The sequence below is a fragment of the Puma concolor genome, chromosome A3 (genome assembly GCF_028749965.1).
Source record: "Puma concolor isolate L17-30 chromosome A3, mPumCon1.1.hap2, whole genome shotgun sequence".
In the NCBI taxonomy this organism is placed as follows: domain Eukaryota; kingdom Metazoa; phylum Chordata; class Mammalia; order Carnivora; family Felidae; genus Puma; species Puma concolor.
The window spans coordinates 59,664,635-59,688,457 of record NC_141669.1 but is presented as its reverse complement, the minus strand read 5'-3'; the positions used below and the strand labels follow the sequence as shown (position 1 = coordinate 59,688,457).

Below are 23,823 nucleotides of genomic sequence, written 5' to 3'. Positions count from 1 at the left end.
TTTCATCTAACCAGTCCCAGCTCTTTACTACTCTACCATTTGAAATCTCATAATCCAATTCACAACCAACATCTTAGAACTAGAGAAATCCAAGGTCATTTTATCTATATCAAAGGGCTTGGTGTTTTAACCTCCATATACAATTGCTCAGTAGAAAACACTGTAAAATAGTGAAAATGATGCTGTAAAATAGCACTATTTTACACTGTAAAATAGTGGAAAATAGTGACATGATTAGGAAATCAAGTGGAAATAACGAGTAAGCAGTTCAACATAGAATCTGGAATTCAGGACAAAACACCAATTTGGGAATCTTTTGACACAGAAGTAACTACGCATTTGACATTTGTAAACATGCAACTCAGGACGTAGATCACTTAGGGATTAACTGTAGATAGAAGAGCAAAGGCACTGCAATGTTAAGAAGTCAAAGGCAAAAAAGAACATGCAAAGAAACCTAAGAAGAGACAACCAGTGACATAAAAAGAAAACCAGGAAAGTATGTTATATGAATAACAAGTGAATAAAGTGATTCAAAGAAGAGAGAACCATTCAGTTATGATAAGTAATACTGATAAAGCAAACTGGAAAGTAAAATGCTATAGTTCTTTCCTACAATAGCAAACCCTCCAAAATGAAGAGAGTAAAACTGAAAGATACCACTTGGCATTCAATCACCAGTGATAGAGAAAAACTAGAAGTTAGAGCAATGTTATCTAATATAGATACTGCATTCATTTTCTTTACATATACGTCATTCCAGAGCACCACATCTTCCTTTCCCTAGCCACATCAAACAAGGTTTCAGGGAGCACAACAATTCTCTTGGGCAGCATTAATTTTAAATCAAAACATCCCAGTTGTACACCAGCCGAGACACTGCCTGAAACAACTAGTGTCTCCCATTCAAGTACTACATGTCCCTTAGAAATTCAGGTTTGGCGTAATTCAAAGGTCAAGATGGCTTATACAGAGGCCAGTTTTCAAAAAATAGGCAAAAGTCGACATTCACAAGGACTTAGAGAAAAAGATCCGTGAACTGTGAACTCCAGGAGAGGAAGGACTCACATCCCACAAGACAAGCACTACTTTTTATTTAACTTTAAACGAGCTGTATCATACACAGGGGAGGGGGCGCGAACTTCAGGACACTACGCCCTCCAGAACGCTGCTGCCCTAACACTCAGCGCTGAGGCACCGGCGAGCTCGCGGGCACTGCCCAGTAGGCAAAGCACCCGGGTAGATAAAAGCAAAGCAGGCCGGCGCCTACCCGGCATTCTGGACCCTCAGGTTAACAGAAAACCTCTAGCCCTCGGGCCCTGGCTCACCAGCCTCTGGAGTAGGGCAGACGTGCGGCCCCTGGCCACCTCAAAGGAGCGTCCCCACAAACTGCTCACCTCGTCACCCGACACGACCACAGAGGGGCGTCCCCTGGCAAGTAAGGAAGGAGACCGGGCTGGCCACGGCACGCTAGCTCTGTCTCCAGCGTTTCGGAGCTGCGGCAGCCACAATCCCCCCAAGTACTCCCCAGCGGCCCGTGCGTGCGCGCGCTCTCCCGCCTCGTCGCTTAGCAACCTGCGAAGCCTTCCAGTCTTCGCGACACGTCAATTCCGCCCGCCCCTCCGGGGTGCAAATAGTTTTTAAAAACATTTTGTTTCCGGGTCAATTCGATTTACGCAGCGGAAGGTCTCTTTGCTTCACACATTTACCCTTGGGAATAAGATAAGCCTCAGATGCGTACGTACGGGGGATGTAGCTAACAGATCTGTATCTCCTCCCTCAAGTTCCACATGCCTCCCCTCCCACCAATTGCTGGGCGCCATCAGGCAGGTCCTTTCCCTTAAGCACAAATCTTCTGCTCATCGCTGTCTTCCAATCACAGCTGCGGGCCCTCAGGGACTACTTTGCAATCCGCGAAGAGCGCAGGGAGAAGGGAGTGAGTGGGCTCTCTGACCTCGGGAAGTGTAGTTCAACACTTGAAGGAAATGAGTTGGAGAGTGCGCCAGAATCTGGGCAGCATAAACTACAGTTCCCAGAGGGCGCTGCGGTTGGGAGCTTTTCTTTCTCACATTGCTCGCCCTCCGTAAGTCCGTTCTGCGGTAGAGGTGACCGGATTCGCGGAGGCTCGTTTTGCAGGTGCTGAAATTGTTCGCGCAGTTCCTAATCATGGTGAGTGTGGGCCCCTGCATCCTGCTTACCTTCGACTTTCGCGCCCTTGTGTGGGGTTTCTTGCACTTGAAGGACTTGTTGGGAGAGGGAGGGAGGGGACGGCTGTGCAAAGCACTGTCCTTGGAGGGCTTTAGTAAAGCCTCGAATCCTCTTTTGGGGGCTTTCGCAGTGACCCAGTAATTGGGACGGGGTTGATTTCCACCTAGGGGCTCTTACAAGGACTCCAGAGAAGTTCATCACTGGAGAGGCGCGATCTCAGTCCTGCTGCATGGCGGGGATGCAAAATACGAAGCTTCGGGTTTTCTCCAAAGCACAATTATAGGGCTTGATAAGGATGATATGGGAGGAGGGGTGTTGGATCTTAGCCTCTTTTTCTTCCTTGAGCCCATAGTGTTTTTTAAAGGCTTTTCTCACAAAGCCCTTGAAAGCAGAGAGCCCTTGGTTAAAGATAGTGCTTACCAGGTGCTCCAGATTACAATCGACGTTTTCAAGAGCTGTGTTTCCGCCATATCTAATTTCACAAAATGTTATTTAAAACCTGTTCATTGATCTTTTGTAAAACCAGGAAGTGGTGCAGTGGCGGCATCACTAGCACTGATCTGTGTGTTACGAATTCTAGAGCCACTACTTTTAATATTACACAATGTAACCATCTTGTGAAGGTCTGGGTACCTAGATCACCATATTTTGTCTCTGCTGCAAGGCGGGGGGAGGGGGAGGTGAGGCAACTCTGACGTAGAAATAATCTGCATGCTGTTTGAAGGTGACATTTGACATCAGACAGAAATTTCTTCAGTACTTGTATTTATAGTTGAAGTTGTTCTTCCTCCATTATTTCCGCTGTATTTAAATGAATTGGAATTTTTCCTGAACCCGATAAGCCATATTTTCAAGGTAAGGGGATTACTACCTCCTCTACCTTTATAAGGGGCCAGTGGTGACAGCTACTAATTCTTAGTAGCTACTAACTCTTAAATCTCGGTTTCTTACTTATAATTAGTCATTTAAACGATGGTTTGGTCTCTGACCTAATAATCTTAGCAAGAATGCAGGGTACTTAGAGAACATGAGACTTTATAATTTTAGAACTGGATAGGACCTTTTAAATTCATCTTGATAAATCTGCCCTACTTCAAATCTTAAAATTGTGTTCAATGAAACCCAAAGAATTATTTGCTCAAGGTCATACACCGGTTTGCTCCCAAGGGTCTTACAGCTTTTTTCACCTTACCATATTGTGCCGTACAATTACCAAGTTATTTTGAAAATTTATTTTCAGTAGCTGAGGTTCTGGAGGCAGATACAAGTTCATACTGCAGATACAAACAAGTATTTTATCAGCATTTATATTACCTGATAGCTTTATTCCCTGCAATTCAGAATATTGGAATTCTAGGATTGGAAGGGAATTTGGAGATTATTTAATCTAATTTTAAAAGGTAGCCTGGTGATTGCGCGCTAACAGTGGCAGAGCCTATTTAGGATTCTCGCTCCACCACCACCACCAACCTCCTTATCCCGCCCCTCGCCCCGGTCTCTCTCTCAAAATAAATAAATAAAATAAAAGTAGCCTGATGAGGTTAAATGATTTTCCCAAAGTCACAGAGAGAATCCTGGGCCCCCATTTCTTAGGTTGTTTTGCTACGCAGTAGATACAACCAGGCCTCACCCCCAGAAGGTCACCTGGGCACCAGAGAACACAGAGATGTCCATAAGAAAAAATACTCCTGTCGGTTTCCTGAAACTGACAGCAGTCTCATGTGACTCAGTCTTCTTTCCTCCTCAGGAGAGGATGTGAACAATCATTGAGTTTAAAAGGGGCCATCTTTTGCAAGCTGTTCAAAGCAATTTTTTTTTTTAAGTGGGAATTGGGAGTGACAGCAAGAATTAACTGTATGAAGGAATCTAAATGATAGTTTGTCTTTTATATTACAGAAATAGATGTAAATTAGAAAGAAAAAAACGAATACATGGGTTTTTCTGTAGAATAACAGAAGGAGCACTTCTATTCAAGCTTGACAACTGAGACATGCACAAGCGTCTGAATCTGCAGGAAGGTCATTAGAGCCCTGCCAAGAGCAAAGACATTCCTTCTTTGGATCTTGGCTGACTGCCCAGATGTCTAAGCAAAGAATAGTAACCTGTCTTCACACTGTAACGTTGTGGAAAGTCAGCAGGAATCTCCCACCCTCCTGCTTTTCAAATGCAGTGTTGCAAAGAGCAAAAAGAACCAAATACACACATCCTTTCCCATTTCATAATCAAACATTCAGACACTTGACTAGGCTTCCTATCCTCTTAACAAGACAGAATTACCTATCTGTGGAAATAATTTGCTCATGGACATAGAAGGAAACTGCTGAGATGGAATTAGTAGTTGTTCACTAGTTGGCCACAACCCCTTCTCTAAGGACTGTGGTCCTGGGAACACTTTATTAGCAGCTAAAATTAATGCCTAAGATTGACTACATTACTGTGTTCTAACCATCTACCTGTAAGCTTTACAGATAGTGATACTCACTTTCCCCTTCATTTCTTATCCTGGCTTGCTTTACACTGAAGTAGCATGTGTTTATATGTTTCTTAACCCTGCACTTTCATTCATTCAACAAATATTTGTTGGACACTATCTGGGCGTGCAAATTTGAGTCAAAGGTGGACCTCTCTCACTGCAAGGGGGTGGTGGTTCACAGTCCAGTAGAGAGTAACAGACATGTAAGTAGAAAAACACAGGGTATAATAGTCCTTAGAGGAAAATTTTATGGTGACAGAGACCTATAATTATAGTATTTGCTACATACTGTTCTTAATGCTTTTGTGTTAATTCCCTCAATCCTTTATAACTACCTTATTTGTTAGGTAGTGCTGTCATTATCTACATTTTACTGTGCGGAAACTGAATACGGAGAGGTTAAGTAACTTGCCGAAAACATACAGCAAATGAGTAGTAAAGTCAGGATTTAAAACCAGAACCTCTGGGTCTAGAGGCTATCTCTGTATTACACGCTGCCACCTTTCTAGCCCTTATTTTAGAAAACTGGGTTATCCTCTTGTTTCCTGCACATGGTTCAATAATGAATTCTCTGGCCTAAAGTAGTACCAAGTACATAATAAAGATTCATTAGTGTATTGTTTAATGAATGAAGTGAGATAACGGTTTATCAGTTGATTTATAAGACCCTATCATTAGAACTAGTGACATAATTTTGCCAACTATAGCTGGCTTTATTGTGGTCAGTAAGTTTCCAACCTTCTCAATGCGAGTATATACGAATAAAATATCTTAAACAAATTTTTAAAGCATGTTAGGTTTGCTTCCAAACAATTCTTTTACATTTCCAGGTTTTCAGTAGTCATTTTACAAGACCCAGCTATTCCTTCAGCAAGTATTTGAGCTCCAGCTACATGCCAGGCATTGTTGTAGGCGGTTGGAATACAAAGTAAATAAAATAGAATAAAATAAAATAAAAACAAAGCCCCTGGCCTTAAGTAGATTGCACGCCTGGGTGGCTTCTGACTTCCACTCAGGTCATGATCTCAGTTTGTGAGTTCAAGCCCCACGTCAGGCTCTTGTGCTGACAGCTTGGAGCCTGCTTCAGATTCTGTGTCTCCCTCTCTGCCCCTCCCCCACTCTCTCTCTCTCTTTCTCTCTCAAAAATAATAAACATTTAAAAAAAAAAAAAGAAGGGGGGCGTCTGGGTAGCTCAGTCAGTTGAGCTTCCGACTTCAGCTCAGGTCATGGTCTCGCAGGTCATGATGAGTTCAAGCCCCACGTGGGGCTCTGTGCTGACAAACAGCTCAGAGCCTGGAGCCTGCTTCGGATTCTGAATCTCCCTCTCCCTCCCCCTCCCCTGCTCATGCTCTGCCTCTCTCTGTCTCTCAAAAATAAATAAATGTTAAGAAATTAAAAAAAAAAAAAAAAGAAGATTGCATTCTAAAGAGAAAGGGGGAATAATTTCTTCCTCTATTCCCCTTTCCTCACCCACTCTACTTCAAGGGAAGAGGAGAAAATGACAATTAACATGTAAAGGCCATATGATAAAAAATAACCATATACAATTAGTTTTAGTATTCTTTATAAACCTAAAGTCTCTTTGGAAACAGAAGTATGTATTGTAATAAAATTGGTTTATTTGGGGAATTACCGTATTTTGTCTTTTTAGGGGTAGGGAAGGCCTAGGGGAAAAGTTGGTGAAGAGGATGGGGAAGAGACCTAGAAGTAAAGGCCATATGATAAAAAATAACCATATACAATTAGTTTTAGTATTCTTTATAAACCTAAAGTCTCTTTGGAAACAGAAGTATGTATTGTAATAAAATTGGTTTATTTGGGGAATTACCGTATTTTGTCTTTTTAGGGGTAGGGAAGGCCTAGGGGAAAAGTTGGTGAAGAGGATGGGGAAGAGACCTAGAAGGTCAAGGAATAACCTTCATAGTTACTCTCCATAGTTTTCTCCTTTTTTCCACTCATACTCTGGTCACATCTTTGGGAAGAAAGCATACATTGTCTGCTATGTACAGACTTGTTTCTCTACAACAGTTGGTACTTCTTTGAGAATTTTTTCCTTTGATTTCTATGGGTACCAAATTGCTAAGTGCTGCTGACCTTCAGAGGTTAGGGTTGGAAGGTCATCGGACATAGTCTCCTTCTATCCCAAAGACATGACTCACCTGGAAGAGAGAATTCTAAATATAAAGAAATCACAGGCTTCTTTCACCATTCGTTTCAGTGGGCCACTTCTCTCCTGTGGGTAACAATATGGGTGATACAGAAGAAGTCCATTTACCCAGCATTGTCAAGGAAAGGAACAGTTCACCTTGATTAAATGTTTCCATCTAAGTAAATGTATCCACTAAGTTCCAAACATTTTTGTTTAACTCTTTTTAAAAGAAATATTTCTATCTTTTTAATTCTCTGAGCTTTTTTTTTTTTTTTTTTTTTTTTTTGTGACTCTGGATCATCATTTTGAATATTAGTTATTATTTTTGTCCATATGTCTGTGTTTTGTTCAGGATCTGTTAAGGTCTATAAGGCAACTTCTGTTATAACTATTCTCTCTGTACTTCTCTTTTAAAATTAATTTTCCCTTGGAGTCGGGTTGTCAACTGTCACTGTATTATTTTGTTGTTATTTAATACTAAAATTTATTATAATCAAGATGTCATTTTCTTGTTTTTCTTTCTCCTTACATAAAAAATAAAGGCTTAATTTTCCTCCTTCAAGTAGTTAAGTTGAATCATGATTAGTAGTTTCATTAAAATTTTCTGATTCATTGTAAATAGAAAACTTTAGCCACTATTATTCCTCTTCCTGGTGTGAGGGTTCTATTGAACAGGTGGGAGTGGGGAGATCTGCATAAGGCTCTAGTGACTACGAGAGTTTATATCACCATATAAGGCACCTCAACATCCTTAGGCCTATTTCAGTGGCAAAATAGCCTTAAAAAGATAGATACGATTTTGTAAGTAAATCCAGGTTTACAGAGGTAAATAACACCACAGAAATAACACAGCCAAAGGACGGACACATGTTCCAGATTTGGGCATGCTATATTTACTGGACAAGTCTGAAATAAGTTAGTCCTCTACTAAGCCAAATGGTAAGAAACTTTAAAATTTCACAGTAACTTTTGGGGCACCTGGGAGGCTCAGTCGGTTGGGCGGCCGACTTCGGCTCAGGTCACGGTCTCACAGTCATGAACTCGAGCCCCGCGTCAGGCTCTGTGCTGACAGCTTGGAGCCTGGAGCCTGCTTCAGATTCTGTGTCTCCCTCTCTCTCTGCCCCTCCCCCATTCGCACTCTATCTCTCTGTGCATTTCAAAAATAAGTAAATGTTAAAAAAAAATTTTAATTTTACAGTAACTTTTAAAGTATGTGCTTGTCTTGTTACAGAGAACATCCTGAACATCTTTAGGATACAACAGCATTTGTAAATAAGATGTTAATTAATGAGTCTCTTTCATTACAGTCTGAACCAATCAGAGTTCTTGTGACTGGAGCAGCTGGTCAAATTGCATATTCACTGCTGTACAGTATTGGAAATGGATCTGTCTTTGGTAAAGACCAGGTAGGTCTTCTACATACCTCAAATCAAAATTAGAACATTGTCAATAAACCCTGTATTTAGTTTCAAAGAAATGTTTAAATGATGAAGGAATGGGTTATCCCAATAAATGTAGTAGGCACACTGCTATGAATGTAAGTGGTATCTTACTAATATGTGCTCTTCCAGGCATTGAAAATGCTTTGTAGATCAGAACTATTCCACATACTGTATTTTGTTGACTGGGTACAGCCAGCAGGTATTAGTCAGTCAGTGGAAGATTTTTACTAGTAACAGTAACTAGTAGAGTCATGTGGGAGAGAAAGCTACTGAATTAGGACTTCCTTGTTTGCCAGTGGTCTTTAGACACAAAATAGTTGGACAGGCAAATCTGTGTTCCAGTTTAAAGCAGGCACTCCCTATTCCAGCAGGTCTGGTTACACTAAAGTCCGTTTCTAAAGTATTCATCTATTATTTCTCTTCACCCATGGATATCAAGTTCTTCCTTCATGCCAGACACTATACTTAGCTTTTCATGAACTAAAATCAGGTATACAGCTATGAACCATACGAGTGAGCTGTGGCATGTCACTTCAATTTGGTATTTCTTCCCTGTATACTCCTTTAAAATTCAATAGTGGTGATTCCTTTTACTTTGTCTATTAGCACACTGTTGCTGGTTTTCTAGCATTCCTTTTTCTGAAAGTGGGATGATAACCTGACCTCCTAAAATAATTATAACTAATAATGGGAATTATACACATACATACACCAAATAAGCAAAAACTCTGCAGGAGGACTTTTTTGTGACTGAGTGACATAAGCTACACTGACAGATGCTGTCGTTGGCTATTTATTTGGCAGCCTATAATTCTTGTGCTGTTGGATATCACTCCCATGATGGGTGTCCTAGATGGTGTCCTAATGGAACTGCAAGACTGTGCCCTTCCCCTCCTGAAAGGTGAGTTGGGGTGGAGGAGAAAAGGATATTATAGTATTCTATGTCATTCAAAAAAGAGATTTTTAACCAGCCTCTCAATTAGAAACTCTTTCATAAAAGTGTTTTCGGGGGCGCCTGGGTGGCTCAGTCAGTTGAGCGTCCGACTTTGGCTCAGGTCATGATCTCGCGGCTTGTGAGTTCGAGCCCCGCGTCGGGCTCTGTACTGACAGCTCAGAGCCTGGAGCCTACTTCAGATTCTGTGTTTCCCTCTCACTGCCCCTCCCCTGTTCACGCCCTGTCTATCTGTCTCTCTCTGTCTCTCTCTCTCTCTCTCTCTCTCAAAAATAAATAAAGATTAAAAAAAAATTTTTTTATATAAAAGTGTTTTTGTATTTTGAGCTACAACTACTTGGTAAGATGTATATCAAGAATAAATAAGGGTAAAAGCAAGAAATAACTCGTGTCGGTTAAAAACTATGCCTTTTTTCCAAGGTGCTTATATATGATTTACCTAACTAAGCATAATATCACACAAGAGTTATACACCTGAGATTGTTCACATTATGTTGTTATTTAAAATCTATTTAACAAGTAATAGCGCCTTTAATGGAGAACTTTTGAACTCTAAGTGATGTCTTCCAAAGCCATATTGCCGTGAGGCTGGAAATTGGTTAGTCCCTCACGTAGAGTCTCGACCCACAGCCGTTATCAGATTGAGATATAGCATAAATTGTCCTAATCGTATGCTGCATAGTTTGAAAGCCCATGAGAGTTCTGCTAAGAGCCTTTGAGAGTCGTTGAACTGTTGCACAAATGTAAGACAGAAGTCTTTTCATCAAATTTCACAAACGTTTCATTAAAATGTTAGGTCAAGTTGTAAACTAATTTGAATATTTTTCTTTACGTATACTTTATGATCTTTTTCTTTTAGTAAGGATTAACTAATATTCTATAAGTTCACACAGAACAAAATATATGCACACTCAAGAGAAACCATGCTCAGAATTCATATGTCTGTTCAATAGACATTTACTAGAAGGAGTACTCTGCTGCCTAAATCATGTGGGTGCATATTGTATAAGAGAGTGCAAGCTATTCTTCTGGCTCTCTTTTCTTTTCGTTTCGTTTCGTTTCGTTTCGTTTCGTTTCTTTTCTTTTCTTTTTTTAAATTGAAGTATAGTTGACACACAACTCACCCTCTTTTTCCAAATCAACTTTATTGCATTGTTGCATTTTTATTCCTTTCTCTGCTGAGTTCCTCTGCTCTGTCTAATGGGTCTAGTTAATAGCTTGTCCCCGATCAGCTGTGAACAGAGAGGGAAAGTTCTGCAAATAAGGATACATGTCACGGAAGAAGATTCCCCCTGACTAAGTAATGTTTCTTTGTATACCTGTTGGGGGCTTTACAGCACCCTTACTGTGACACAAGTTGACCACCGTAAAAATTTACCAGTGACAATGCTGAATCCTGGTTGTCTTAGTCCATCTGGGCTACTATAACAAAAATACCATAGACTGAGTGGCTTACAAACAAAAATAATTCTCAGAGTTCTGGAGGTTAGGAAATCCAAGATTAAGGTACCAGCATGGTCACATTCTGGTGAGAAGCCAATTCCTGGTTCATAGACCACTGTCTTCCTGTGTCCTCGCAAAATGGAAGGGGTGAAGGAGCTCTCTGAGGCTTCTTTTATAAGGACACTAATCTCATTCATAACAGCTGTACCCTTCTAACCTAATCATCTCCCACAAGACCCCCACCTTTTAATACCATCACATTGGGGATTCGGTCTCAACATATGAATTTTGTGGGGGACAAAAACATTTAGTCTGTAGCACTAGTCATGGCCTTTTTGATACTATCAACAAAGGAGAGTGATGATATATGTTCTTTAATCAAAAAACAAGTGGTGGATGTTTATTGGACTAACATAGTAGAATAGTGGTTGACCTCTGGACCAACCCAGGCTGGAATTATAGCTTCACTGCTTTTTGATGGCAGCTAATTAATCTCTTTAAACCTCTTTGTCTTCATGTATCAAATATTAAAGTTAAATTCAATAAAATAAAATTCATAGTGTTCTTCCTGGCACAAAACTCCTCAATAAACATTATTTTGAATGTGTGATTCAGATCTTAGACCTTAAAGTAATTACAACGTAAAAATAGATAAATTAGTTTCTCTTTCATGCTGTGGTAGTGTGAATAACATGTTGCTTTGAAACTTATTATTATACCTTGTACAATCTTTGATTATAGAACAAACAGCTATAGAGTTTTTGGATTTGAAACAATTACTGAAATAGGAAAAGCAAAATAAATGTAATTTACATTTCTGCTGATGTTCTGTTTGTTGACTGTATTGTCTTTCCCTTCTTAGGCCCCTAAAACTTTAAACATTATGATATATAAATGTTAACATTTGCTGCAAAGGGAAAGAAGTACTGGGTAGATGCAATGTGAAAAAGAAGACCTCAGACTTTGGTGTTTCAGTAGCTCTCCATATTTATTGCCATGTTCACAGATGTCATCGCAACAGATAAAGAAGATATTGCCTTCAAAGACCTGGATGTGGCCATTCTTGTGGGCTCCATGCCAAGAAGGGATGGCATGGAGAGGAAAGATTTACTGAAAGCAAATGTGAAAATCTTCAAATGCCAGGGTGCAGCCTTGGAGAAATATGCCAAGAAGTCAGTTAAGGTGACCATATAGTATTTTATGGGGGTTTTCATTATCAGCATTTAAAATTTGTTTCAGCATTTAAGTGGAGGCAAAATTATTTGCCTCCCCCTCCCCCCCCAGTTCTGTGCTGTGGTCAGTAAATAGAGAATTTTGCTTGATAAAACTTTTTTTCCCTATAATGTAGAAATTTTTATTTAGAGGTTTTCAAAAATAGTTTGCTCATTACTGTAATATGGAAATTCAGTATTAATTTAGAGACTTCTAGAGAAGGCACAGAACTTTCTGGTGCCTTTTAGCTGTGTGGAAATATTTGTTCAGAATTTGGATTTGTGATTGTAGAGAGAGATGGCTGTAAGTTGCATTCTCAGCAATGAGAGGTGTGTCTTCTAAAATGCTCAGATTTTCTCAGTTCAGAGGAATTTTGATATGCTTGTCTCTTGAGGAATGGAATTGGTGTAACTTCCTTTTCTCTTTGTGTTCAAGGTACTTTATTTCTAAATTTGTCTTATTATTATAATAAGACCTCTTTTACCAATTAAATATCAGTTAACTAGAACTTAGTTGTCATAGCTAAAAGGCTTACTGATTAGAGGTTTTATTGATTTTGATAGTTATTCTTCCCTGTCTTGACTTTTTTTTCCCCCTATCCTGACTTTAAACAAAAGTAAGAGAAAATGTTTAAGATTTTTAAAGTTGCCAATTACAATGTTCTATTATAATAATATACATATATCTGAATTTTTGCTTTCTGTAGAATTCATTTCAAATAGCTTACTTTTATCTTCTATAGTCATTAATAGAAAACAGTAGAAATAAGTTGAGGAGAAATCCATAGGTCTCAAAAAATTACAACGTTGTTTGGACTGCTCCAGGCTGCTTGGAGTTGTGGTACTGCTTCCACAGTAATTAACCCCTCAGCCAAAAGTGTCCTTTTTAGGGAAATACACAGTGACACTGGAGTACTTAGGGGCATTGGGGTATCATGTCTTCAGCTTGCTCTCAAATGGGCCAAAAAAAAGAAAAAAAAAAGACTAAGGATATAGTGTGTGTGTGTATGTGTGTGTGTGTAGAGAGAGAGAGAGGAGAGAGATGGAGCAAGTTGGGGAATCTGGGTAAAAAGGATGTGGGAGGTAGTCTCTGTACTATTCTTGCAGCTTTTCGGTAAGTTTGCATTATTTCCTGGTAAGTATATAATTTTATTAAAGATTTTAATTTTTTTTTTTAACGTTTATGTATTTTTGAGACAGAAAGAGACAGAGTATGAACAGGGGAGGAGCAGAGTGAGAGGGAGACACAGAATCCGAAACAGGCTCCAGGCTCCAAGCTGTCATGTCAGCACAGAGCCCGATGCGGGGCTCGAACTCACGGACCGTGAGATCATGACCCGAGCCAAAGTCGGCCACTTAACCGACTGAGCCACCCAGGCGCCCCAAGATTTTAAAAACTTGAATGAAAAAGTCCATGGTGGATTTTTCTGTATATTTTCCTATACTGTATTATAATGCAGTGTATCCTGTACCTCCCCAAATAAAAAAAAAAAAAGTAGCCTAAAGTGCTTTCTTCTAAGGATTCTTCTCCCTTCTCAGTAGGTATGGATGGGTAGGATTTGGTAATCTGTAATTTAGCAAATCCCAGTTAATTCTTAAGATTAGGCAAGATTGAAAATACTCTCAATTAATAAAGACAAATCATTGTCCTAAAGTGAACTGCTCAAGTAGAATTTCTTTCTTGGATTACTTTTATGGAAGGAAGGAAAAAAAAAAAAGGAAAATTTTATGAATGAATTGATGTCTTAGAGCCTTGGATTACTTAGGGTTGTGTGTGTGTGTGTGTGTGTGTGTGTGTGTGTGTGTGTGTGGCAATTAGATAAATGATTTGTCTCTGTTTTGGCACAAAACAAAATAGAAAGACATGGACCTCAGGTCTTGGACACTGTCACCTGGACAGCAACTTGTGTACATACTGGTAGCTTTCTTAAAGACACGTTTTGCGTAATTGTACCAAACACTAACAATGGGGTGGAAATACAGTAGAAACTGCAGTGGTAACTTTGCCTATTTTGTTCACACAAACTTGACACAAAGACTACATGTTACACATTCGTCAGTCCTATTCTAAGATAGTTTAGTTAATCAGTATGTGGTCTATAACGGTGCTATGCCTCCTAGGTTATTGTGGTGGGAAACCCAGCCAATACCAACTGCCTGACTGCCTGTAAGTCGGCACCGTCCATCCCCAAGGAGAACTTCAGTTGCTTGACTCGTTTGGATCACAACCGAGCTAAAGCTCAGGTAGGAAAACACCTTTTAAAATCTTACGAATGTTCAACTTTAAAACCTTTTTCTCTCACTTTTAAAGTAGCTGAAACTTACTTTATTTTATTGTTTTTGTTTAGTAGGAAGCTTTTCTCATTTATTAGGGAGTCTTTAAATCTAGGCTCCTAAGGACGCTGAGCTTCATACTTAATTTTCTCAACTATAGGGGTGCCTGGGTGGCTCAGTCGGCTAAGCGTCTGACTCTTGGTTTCAGCTCGGGTCATGATCTCACGGTTTGTGAGCTCGAGCCCCGCATCAAGCTCTGCGCTAAGAGCGCAGAGCCTGCTTGTGATCTCTCACTCTCCCTTTCTCTCTGCCCTTTCAATGCTCTCTTGTTCTCTCTTTCAGAATAAATAAACTTAAAAAAATTTTTTGAAAAAAAATTTTCTTCACTATATTTCATTTGCTAACTATATTTAAAATGCTGTTCCTAATGGTCTCTTACTGTAGTAGTTAAAAAATCAGTCATTAGTATAGATAATTAACATGACAATGCATAGTTGATTTTTGTGAGATATATAGAACATTATAGAAAGAAAGATTTCAGTTTTTTGTGTTTTATGTGATTGTTTCCTTTTTCCCTATAGCTAAGCAATCAGATTCAGATTTTTTAATTTTATATCTAATTTTATTTTTTTGTCTTCTTGCTATTCTACATTGTTTCCATAAAACTTCTTAATTACCACTTCTTAGCAACTAAATTTTAATTGTTCTCAAGTGCCCTTACCCCTTGGAGTCTTAGATAAATGTGCCAAGGAGTCAGTGACCAGGGTAATAACAGTAGCCTTTTAAAAAAATGAGAAGCCACGGCCAATTATCTGTACTGGTCTCCTAGGCTTTATTGGGTCTAGACAATCCTGGTGCCCTTCAAAAGCCGTGACAAAGTTCAGGGTTCTTGGACATAACCTCTTTCCTTTTCCTTAACACTTTTCTGACCATGCCTCCTCATAAACAGGTCATCACTGTTAGGTAGTGTATGAATTTAGTCCTTTTTCTTCATTTTTAGAAATTATTTTATGTTAGAGAGCATGAGTGGGGGAGAGGGGCAAAGGGAGAGGGAGGGAGAAATCTTGAGCAGGCTCCACACTCAGCACAGAGCTCAATACAAGGCTCATTCCCATGACCCTGGGATCATGATGACCTTAGCCAAAATCAAGAGTTGGACACTCAACTGACTGAGCCACATAGGCTCCCCGCTGTTCCTTCTAAAGAACGCAACCTTGTTGGGGCATCTGAGTGGCTCAGTCAGTTAAGTGTCCAGCTCTTGATTTCAGTTCAAGTCATGATCTCATGGTTCATGATGAGATCAAGTCCCATGTCAGGTCTGTGCTGACAGCACAGAACCTGCTTGGGATTCATTCTCTCTCTCTCTCTCTCTCTCTCTCTCTCTCTCTCTCTCTCTCTCTCTGCCCCACCCTCGTTCATTCTCTCTCTGTCTCTCTCAAAATGAATAAATAAACATTTTTTTTAAAAACAATTTTAGTTTCAAGAAAAGTTTTTGTCAAAAGATGGTGTGAGGTCTAAGTTGAAAAACCACTGCTTTAAACTGAGAATTGATCAACTTTCAGCTTTGGAGTACCTAGTAAGGAAGAAAAGAATTGATACTTGTTAAGCTTCTACCCTAAGCGGAATGGTCTACATGTAATTTATCATTTAATTCTTCTAATAACCATATGAGGTATGTTATTATCTGTATTTTACAGATAAGAAACCTGAAGCCCAGAGAGGTCAGGGATCCTGCCACCTAGATTCATCTGAGTCCAAACCCCTAGGTGTGTTCTTACGTAGCAGGGTCAGGTGACCTAAGTCCACTCTTACTAGTTCTGTGACCTTGAGAAAGTATATTTAAGGTATGAAATGCGATAATAATTCTGTCTATCTCAGAGGGAAGCTATGTGGATTAAATAAGATCTACATTAAGCCCTTATCATGGTACCTGTCACATAGTAAAACTAAATAAAAGTGGGTTGCTCTTACTATTAATGATTTGTAGTTAGTAGTAGTAAGAAGGATATAACCAAAAGTTGAGAAGAGCCATACCTCATATACATCTCCTTGAATATTCAATTAATTTAGAAGGCCATCCGATAACAAGCTTAAATTGCAAATATTTCCTGTGAGGCTTTAGGCTGTAAGCTGTCTTCTTCCTTACTTTTTAGCTAGAATCTGGTGGGTGGAAGGAACAGGAGTTAGTTTGAATGAGTGGAGACATTTGGGTACTACGAAACATTGTTGAATTTCTTGGCTCTGGATTGCAAGATGGTTACCTACATGCAACAGGGAAAAAGGTAAGGACCCTGACAAACTTGGTTTTCTGCTGTTTGAACTGAGGCCTTGGTGGAGGCAGACACTGGAAAATTCTGCTTACAGAGGTACTATTAAGTGACACTTTGTCCCAGTGCCTGAAACCCTTTTCCCTGTAGGGGCAAAAGTCTAATGAGGAAAGAGAAAAAAAGCAGTCTTGTTAGACTTTAACTTTTGGCACATGTTCCAGCATGTCAGTCTGGCACAGTGAGAGCTTGTAGGAAGTTTTTGAAAAAGCAGTTTCTTCCTCCCATAGAAGTTGTTAATCCAGTGAGAAAAATAACAAATGCAAGACTATTTCATACATGAATGTTGCTAGTCTTAACGTAGTTCATTTTGGAAATCAGGGCCTAGATACCCAGTGACTGTCTAACACCTGCAGAATTCCCCTGTGTATTTGCAAACCAGAGCTGCATATGTATGCTGACAGGGTAATTTGCCAGTACAACTAGTTAGCTGGTACCAGGGGGAAGAAATTTACTGGGGCTGGAGAATCAGTCCAAAACTGTTTAACAGGTCTACATGGCAGACATGACAGCATGTAATGGAGCAAGGAAGTGCAATCCTGGATACACGTGAATTTAGACGCTCTGACACGAATGAAATTTAGAAACTACATCTGCAAAGTACTGGCCTTTGCTGTCCAGACAGAAATGGATTAACTCAGTAAATAAATAAAAAAAAAAAAAAGAGGAAGTAAGCAAAGGACAAAAGAAGGAAGGAGCTTCCTGGAGGGAGGAGAGGCCTGGAAGCAGTTTGTCTTCACCGTACCCTGGAGCAGTTAAGGCTGATATTCAGCAAAGGTATAGGTTCTTAGTTCTTGGTCACAGACATCTTAGGTTGCTTGCCCTGGGTAAATTTTCCCTTTTCTCTATGATAACTACTAAATACAAGTAAGAGCAATTCTTCCCAAGTCCAGGAAGGTCATAGCACAGAAAATGGTACTCATTGTACCTCATACCACTCTGCCTCGACCACGAAGCAGATCAGTAGCTGGATTCTCTAGAAACAAGCTATCCAACTACTTTGTGAAGACTGATGTGCTTTAATAGTCCTAATACTTGCAGAACTCCAGATGAAGCAGGGTTTAGATGAGAAGTGATTTAAATGTCAGAAACAAAATTGTAAGTTAATTTTTAAAAATCATCCGATTATGGGAATGCAAACTGGTACAGCCACTCTGGAAGACAGTGTGGAAGTTCCTCAAAAAATTAAAAATAGATCTACCCTAGGACCCAGCAATAGCACTGCTAGGAATTTACCCAAGGGATACAGGAGTGCTGATGCATAGGGGCACTTGTACCCCAACGTTCATAGCAGCACTCTCAACAATAGCCAAATTATGGAAAGAGCCTAAATGTCCATCAACTAATGAATGGATAAAGAGATTGTGGTTTATATACACAATGGAATACTACTTGGCAATGAGAAAGAATGAAACATGGCCTTTTGTAGCAACGTGGATGGAACTGGAAAGTGTTATGCTAAGTGAAATAAGTCATACAGAGAAAGACAGATACCATATGTTTTCACTCTTATGTGGATCCTGAGAAACTTAACAGAAGACCATGGGTGAGGACAAGGGGGAAAAAAAGTTACAGAGAGGGAGGGAGGCAAACCATAAGAGACTCTTAAAAACTGAGAATAAATTCAGAGTTGATGGGGGGAAAGTTGATAGGGAGGGGAAAGTGGGTGATGGGCATTGAGGTGGGTACCCGTTGGGATGAGCACTGGGTGTTGTATGGAAACCAATTTGACAATAAATTTCATATTAAAAAAAAATCCTCCAATTACTGTAGGATTTAATTTTTTTAATGTTTATTTTTGAGACACAGAGCACTAGTGGGGGAGGGACAGGGAGGAAGGGAGACAGTCCAAAGCAGGCTCAGCACTGTCAGTGCAAAGCCTGAGCCATGAGAGATCACAACCTGAGCCAAAATCAGACACCCAACCGACTGAGCCATTCACGCGTCCCTAACTATTGTAGGATTTAAGAAACAAGTCTCAATTTTAAGGGTTATAGTGAAAGTGAACACAATTTGATTTTTATTTGCTGGAATAAATTAGGGTAAAGATGAATCAAGTCATTGAAAGCATTTTAGGTATTGGCCTTGTCCATTAGTGTCCTTTTTGGTTGGTTGGTTGGTTGGTTGGTCTATTGCTTTTTACTCTTTATTTTGGAATATAGACTAAGAAGTTACAAAAATAGTACAGAGAATCCCTGTACTTTTTTATACTGTTTAATGCCTTTAAGACCCATCCAAGTTGTTGCCTGTATCAATAGTTTACTCCTTTTTATTATTTGTGCAGTTATTCCCATTTATTTCATTGTATGGAAGGACCACCATTTCTAACCATTCTTGAAGGACTTTGGGGTTGTTTCCAATTTGGGGCTATCCTTATTGTTTTTAAATCTTCTTAAATTATCAGAGTATATATCCTTTGGATGGAGTGCTTTTATTGATGTATGCAAAAGCTGTGAACTCTGGCACAGCTATTTTTCTCTCCCATTCTACTGGTAATATGAAAGAAAGAGAAATCACCCACAGTGTTACCCTAACACATTCAGTTCTTAAAAATTTTTTCCCAAAACATTCCCTTCTGGTCCATCATAATTCTGCTGTCTTAATTAAGAACAAATTATACATGTAACTAACCATAATTTCTTTTTGCAAATTATCTTATCAGGCAATAACAAAATAAGTGAACTGATTTTGTTTATTTAAATCTTTCAAAACATAACTTTTTTTTTTCCAAGTTTGTTTGTTTGTTTGTTTGTTTGTTTATTTATTTATTTATTTATTTATTTATTTTGAGAGAGAGAGAAAGTGCAAGCCAGGGAGGGGCAGAGAGAGAAGGAGAGAGAGAATCCCAAGCAGGCTCTGCACTGTCAGTGCAGAGCCCAACGTGGGGCTTGAACCCATGAACTGTGAGATCATGATCTGAGCTGAGGTTGGATGCTAACTGATTGAGCCACCCAGGCGCCCCAAACATAACTTTCTAACCCTTTGTGTGGCTACATAGTATAATTGATAGTCATGTGACTATAAGGCATGCAGGATCCTAGAGTACTTTTTTTTTTTAAGTTTTTTGGTTTTTTTTTAAGTAATCTCTACATTCAGCATGGAGCGCCTACTCATGACCCCAAGATAAGAGTCGCATGCTCCCCCAACCGAGCCAGCGAGATGTCCCCTCAAGTGCTTTTTGAACCTACAATGAGAAATTGTTAGTTCTGGTATCATTTTAGAGACATTTAGAGTCTTTCCTTTGGTTCCCTGTTCTATAAACTGAGGACAGTCATACTTTTGGTAATCTGAATCCCTTCCCACTCCAAAATTTCATAGGATTATTTGAAATTTAGCTAATTCATTTTTATGATATATAATAAAAATTTCCCCTAAATGTGGAGAAAATCCCATATTCTAACCTGATTCTCAGAAGTACTGAGGAGACATCTCTAAGTAAGTATTAACGACAAAGCAAAGGTCACATTTATATATTCAAACCATATTAATCTCTTGCTGGTGTTTTATATTTGATAAACCCACTATACTGATAAGTCAGGCACAAACTGAGGTGCTCTTTGCTCTCAAATAGTCTACTTTGTAATCTTTTGGGTTCACATTTTGTTTATACAGTTGAGCTTTAGGAAATAACCAAGCAGTAAATTATTATAATAATAATTAACACTATATTATTTTACAAATCAGTATAACTTGTGTGTTTTCTTGAAGTTTCAGAGGCTTTTTATTTTAAGGGTTTGTCAGGCACAATTTGAAATAAAAAGCATTTGTCTAAGTAATGTGTTTGTTTTCTATTTCACTAGATTGCTCTTAAACTTGGTGTGACTTCTGATGATGTAAAGAATGTCATTATCTGGGGAAACCATTCCTCAACTCAGTATCCAGATGTCAGCCATGCCAAGGTGAAACTGCATGGAAAGGAAGTTGGTGTTTACGATGCTCTGAAAGATGACAGCTGGCTCAAAGGAGAATTCATCACAGTAAGAAAAATCTCTTAACAGCCATGCATAAAGAACTCTAGAGAAACACACCACATTGCTGACCTGAGTGTCTCTCCAAGGGATGGGGGTGGAGTGGTTCTCAAGGAGAGCAGGCCTTTCACAGTTGCTCTGGTGACTACATACTTTCTTTGCAGGTCATACACAGCCAATCTTGATCCAGTCAGATCTCATCTGTTGTGTGGCAGTCAAGATTGATTGCTAAAATGAGAAAAAACTAAAGTTCCCTCCAGTCATCCAGTTCATCTTTATAACGAGATCCATTTCTTTATATGGAATGTAGTAAACTCTGTGAATTTGTAGTTTCCTTTTTTCAGAAAGACTGGTGCTTATAATTCAGATAGATTGGTAAGGCCCACACCAGGTAGTTGAATGATTTTGGAGGGGAAGACATTAAACTATGATTGTAGTCTTTCATCCCAGGATTAGCTCAGAATTGATAAAAACTCTCCTGTCATGATCAAGTAATACTGTCTCTGCCTGTCCCCAACCAGACTGTGCAGCAGCGTGGTGCTGCTGTCATCAAGGCTCGAAAGCTGTCCAGCGCAATGTCTGCTGCAAAAGCCATCTGTGACCATGTCAGAGACATCTGGTTTGGAACCCCAGAGGTGAGGACTCCATGATCTGTACAGGCCGCTCTTTCATTTTTGGCCTCTGATGTTGTGCTGTGAAAAGAACATAACCTTGCAGTCAGGAAGGTTAGGTTTATATCCCAGCTCAGCTGCCTACTGGCTGAAAAATCTTGGGAAAGTTACTTAAACTTTGTGAACCATTTGATTATCTTTTACATGGCATTTCTCACAGGGTTGTTAAGGGTTAGATGAGATGATATATGGAAAACACCTAGCACACCTGGCGACTGTGACTTTTTTCCTAAAACGTATATTAAGGCCATAGCTTCCTCATTTAGGAAATGAGAATTCAGTTTCTCTGGCCTGCTTCTCACAAGGATTGGAGGAGTGGAATGAGATAATAACACATGGAAGTTAACCTGTCATGGAAGTGCCTGGTGATGCTTCCTTATACAGTATTGAAGTCAGGCACATAGTAAGAAAGCATTACCTGGTTTAGTTTTGTTAATTCATGTTCATTTGCTTGTGTGAACTAATTCCTAAGCACCATGAGAATATACAACGTTGATTATTGTTTTTAGGGAGAATTTGTGTCCATGGGCATTATCTCTGATGGCAACCCCTATGGTATTCCTGATGATCTGCTGTACTCATTCCCTGTTACAATCAAGGTATCGTATTTTAGGGTTATTTCCCTCTGTTCCCTTCTGGGAGAGTAGTTACATATTTTTATTAATATTGGTATGTTAGTCTAGAAAGTTGTTCTTTTACTAAGTTTAGACATTTTTCTCAACTTTAAAATTGTATGAAGCGCTACGTCAGGGTACTAAAAGATTGAAATTAATCTGGAAAGCAAGATTCACCTCTTGTCACTAGATGTACTTTGTTATTATGCCTCTAATATTGGATACCTACCAATAGTATCTTATTTTTATTATGACCATATGAAAGTCATTAGTTTTTTTTTTTTAACGTTTGCTAATTAAATCCTCATTTAAAGATTTTTTTTCTAGATTCAATGAGTTTTAAATCCAAGTGTTGAATTTTTACCAGAATTATATGTTAGTTAAGATCTGGATTTTGATTTGCTTCTTTAGAATCAGACTTTAAAAACAGATACTCCTGTAGCGTAAAGTTCAATCTGAGTTGTTGCTTGCTGGAAGATCAGTTCTCATTTAATTGTAAATCTTTTATTTGCAATTATTTTCAAACAGAACAAGACCTGGAAGGTTGTTGAAGGTCTCACTATTAATGATTTCTCTCGTGAGAAGATGGATCTAACTGCAAAGGAACTGGCAGAAGAAAAAGAAACTGCTTTTGAATTTCTCTCTTCTGCCTGACTAGACAATCATTTTGATGTTACTAAAAGCTCCAGAGCTGAAGAATCTAAATGTCGTCTTTGACTCTCGTAACCAAATAACAATAATGCTATACTTAAATTACTTGCGAAAAAACAACACATTTGAAAGATTGTGTGCTTCTTGGTATAAATTTGTGACAGTTTATCATCATGCTGTTAGTGCTGCATTCTAAATAAAATATATATTCAAATGAAGACGACTCAGACTCTGATTTCCAGCTAACATTTCATTTCTGTTCAGAAAACAAACTTGCATGTGTCCCAGTTTAGTACTGTGATTTCTTTTTTAACCAGAGAAAAGCAGTAAAAATGGAAAATGTTACAAAATAAAGCATAATTCTCTTCTCATAAACAGGATAGGAAAATCCATCTTGTGATAATGAATCATTCTACTGTAGAATATATTTTTAAACATCCCTACATTAGACTATTAAACACTTACATATTTTAAATCTTAAAGGTTAGTTCGTGCACTGTAGATAATTTGATTTTAACATTATCTGTTAAATAGGTTGCAAAAATAGTGTTAACAGTTTAATGCCATTGGGTGAAATTAGAACAATCATTTTCGTGATGGAATGAAAAGGTAATAAATCTTGCCTTGATGTATTACCTTATAGCAGATAAGGAATAATTTACATTTCATAACTGCTAAATGCCACAGAAATGTATGCTAGTGGGAATGTCCTCAGTCTAAGCTTCTTACTAGAAACAGTGCTATTCAAAAAAATTAGTCTTTTTTTCCAAAATTCATAAGGACCAGAGACCTCACTTTCCATTCTTATACTTAATTCATTGTACATAATAGATAATATAAATCTCTCAGGGCCTAATCTAGTGTTCTTCATGGGTGCTCAAATACCTAGTTGGATCTATTAAATAAAACTGTATCATCTTGTATTTTATATATAGAAAAGAGAAAAACAAGCAAGTGCAAAGTGCTTTTGGAACTGTTACCAATTACGGGCTCCTGGGTGGTGGCTTAGTTGGTTAAGTGTCCCAACTTTTGATTTCGGCTCAGGTCATGATCCCATGATTTGTGAGTCTGGGCTCTGCACTGGCAATGTGGAGCCTGCTTGGGATTCTGTCTATAAATAAATAAACATTTTTTAAAAAGAACTTATTAATCAGATGCATAAAAATTTCATATGAATTATTTTAATTTTATATATAAGAAGTGTGAATGTATACCAGTTATTAAATTATTCTCAGTTCCAAACACACCCTTCTATACTCTGCTTATGACACTGGATCTGGAACTCTGCAAATATTTCTTTACCAGCTGCTCCTTGAGTTAAAAACCGCTGAGAAAGGGTAGTAGAGGGAGACCAGCAGGTCTCCAGGAGGAAGGAACATAATCTTGTTCCTCCCTTTTGGCTTCTTTTATCTTTACCTTCATTCCATTTGATACATAAGCCAG

The 23,823-nt window shown here is 38.8% G+C and overlaps 2 protein-coding genes across 3 annotated transcripts in view; one reads left to right on the top strand and one right to left on the bottom strand.

Annotated features, from left to right (window-relative positions):
- Nucleotides 1–1,641, bottom strand: part of WDPCP (WD repeat containing planar cell polarity effector) — a 394,349-nt gene extending 392,708 nt beyond the window's left edge. For both annotated transcript variants that reach the window (XM_086701002.1, XM_086701003.1), the window contains exon 1: nt 1,398–1,641. The gene's annotated coding sequence lies outside the window, so the exon portion shown is untranslated. The remainder of the gene's footprint in view (nt 1–1,397) is intronic.
- Nucleotides 1,642–2,011: 370 nt separating this feature from the next.
- Nucleotides 2,012–22,598, top strand: MDH1 (malate dehydrogenase 1). Its single transcript, XM_025931840.2, has 9 exons — nt 2,012–2,169; nt 8,138–8,236; nt 9,077–9,173; nt 11,674–11,849; nt 14,000–14,122; nt 20,277–20,453; nt 20,966–21,079; nt 21,625–21,714; nt 22,258–22,598. The coding sequence occupies exons 1-9, from the start codon at nt 2,167–2,169 to the stop codon at nt 22,381–22,383; spliced, it is 1,005 nt and encodes a 334-aa protein (XP_025787625.1). The 5' UTR covers nt 2,012–2,166; the 3' UTR covers nt 22,384–22,598.
- The last annotated feature ends 1,225 nt before the right edge of the window (nt 22,599–23,823 follow it).

What these genes read in the sequence shown, in the direction of transcription:
- MDH1 (XM_025931840.2), top strand. An exon ending in CTGTCTTTGGTAAAGACCAG is followed by an intron (nt 8,237 to 9,076) that starts GTAGGTCTTCTA and finishes TTTATTTGGCAG; the next exon opens with CCTATAATTCTTGTGCTGTT. An exon ending in CATTCCCTGTTACAATCAAG is followed by an intron (nt 21,715 to 22,257) that starts GTATCGTATTTT and finishes ATTTTCAAACAG; the next exon opens with AACAAGACCTGGAAGGTTGT.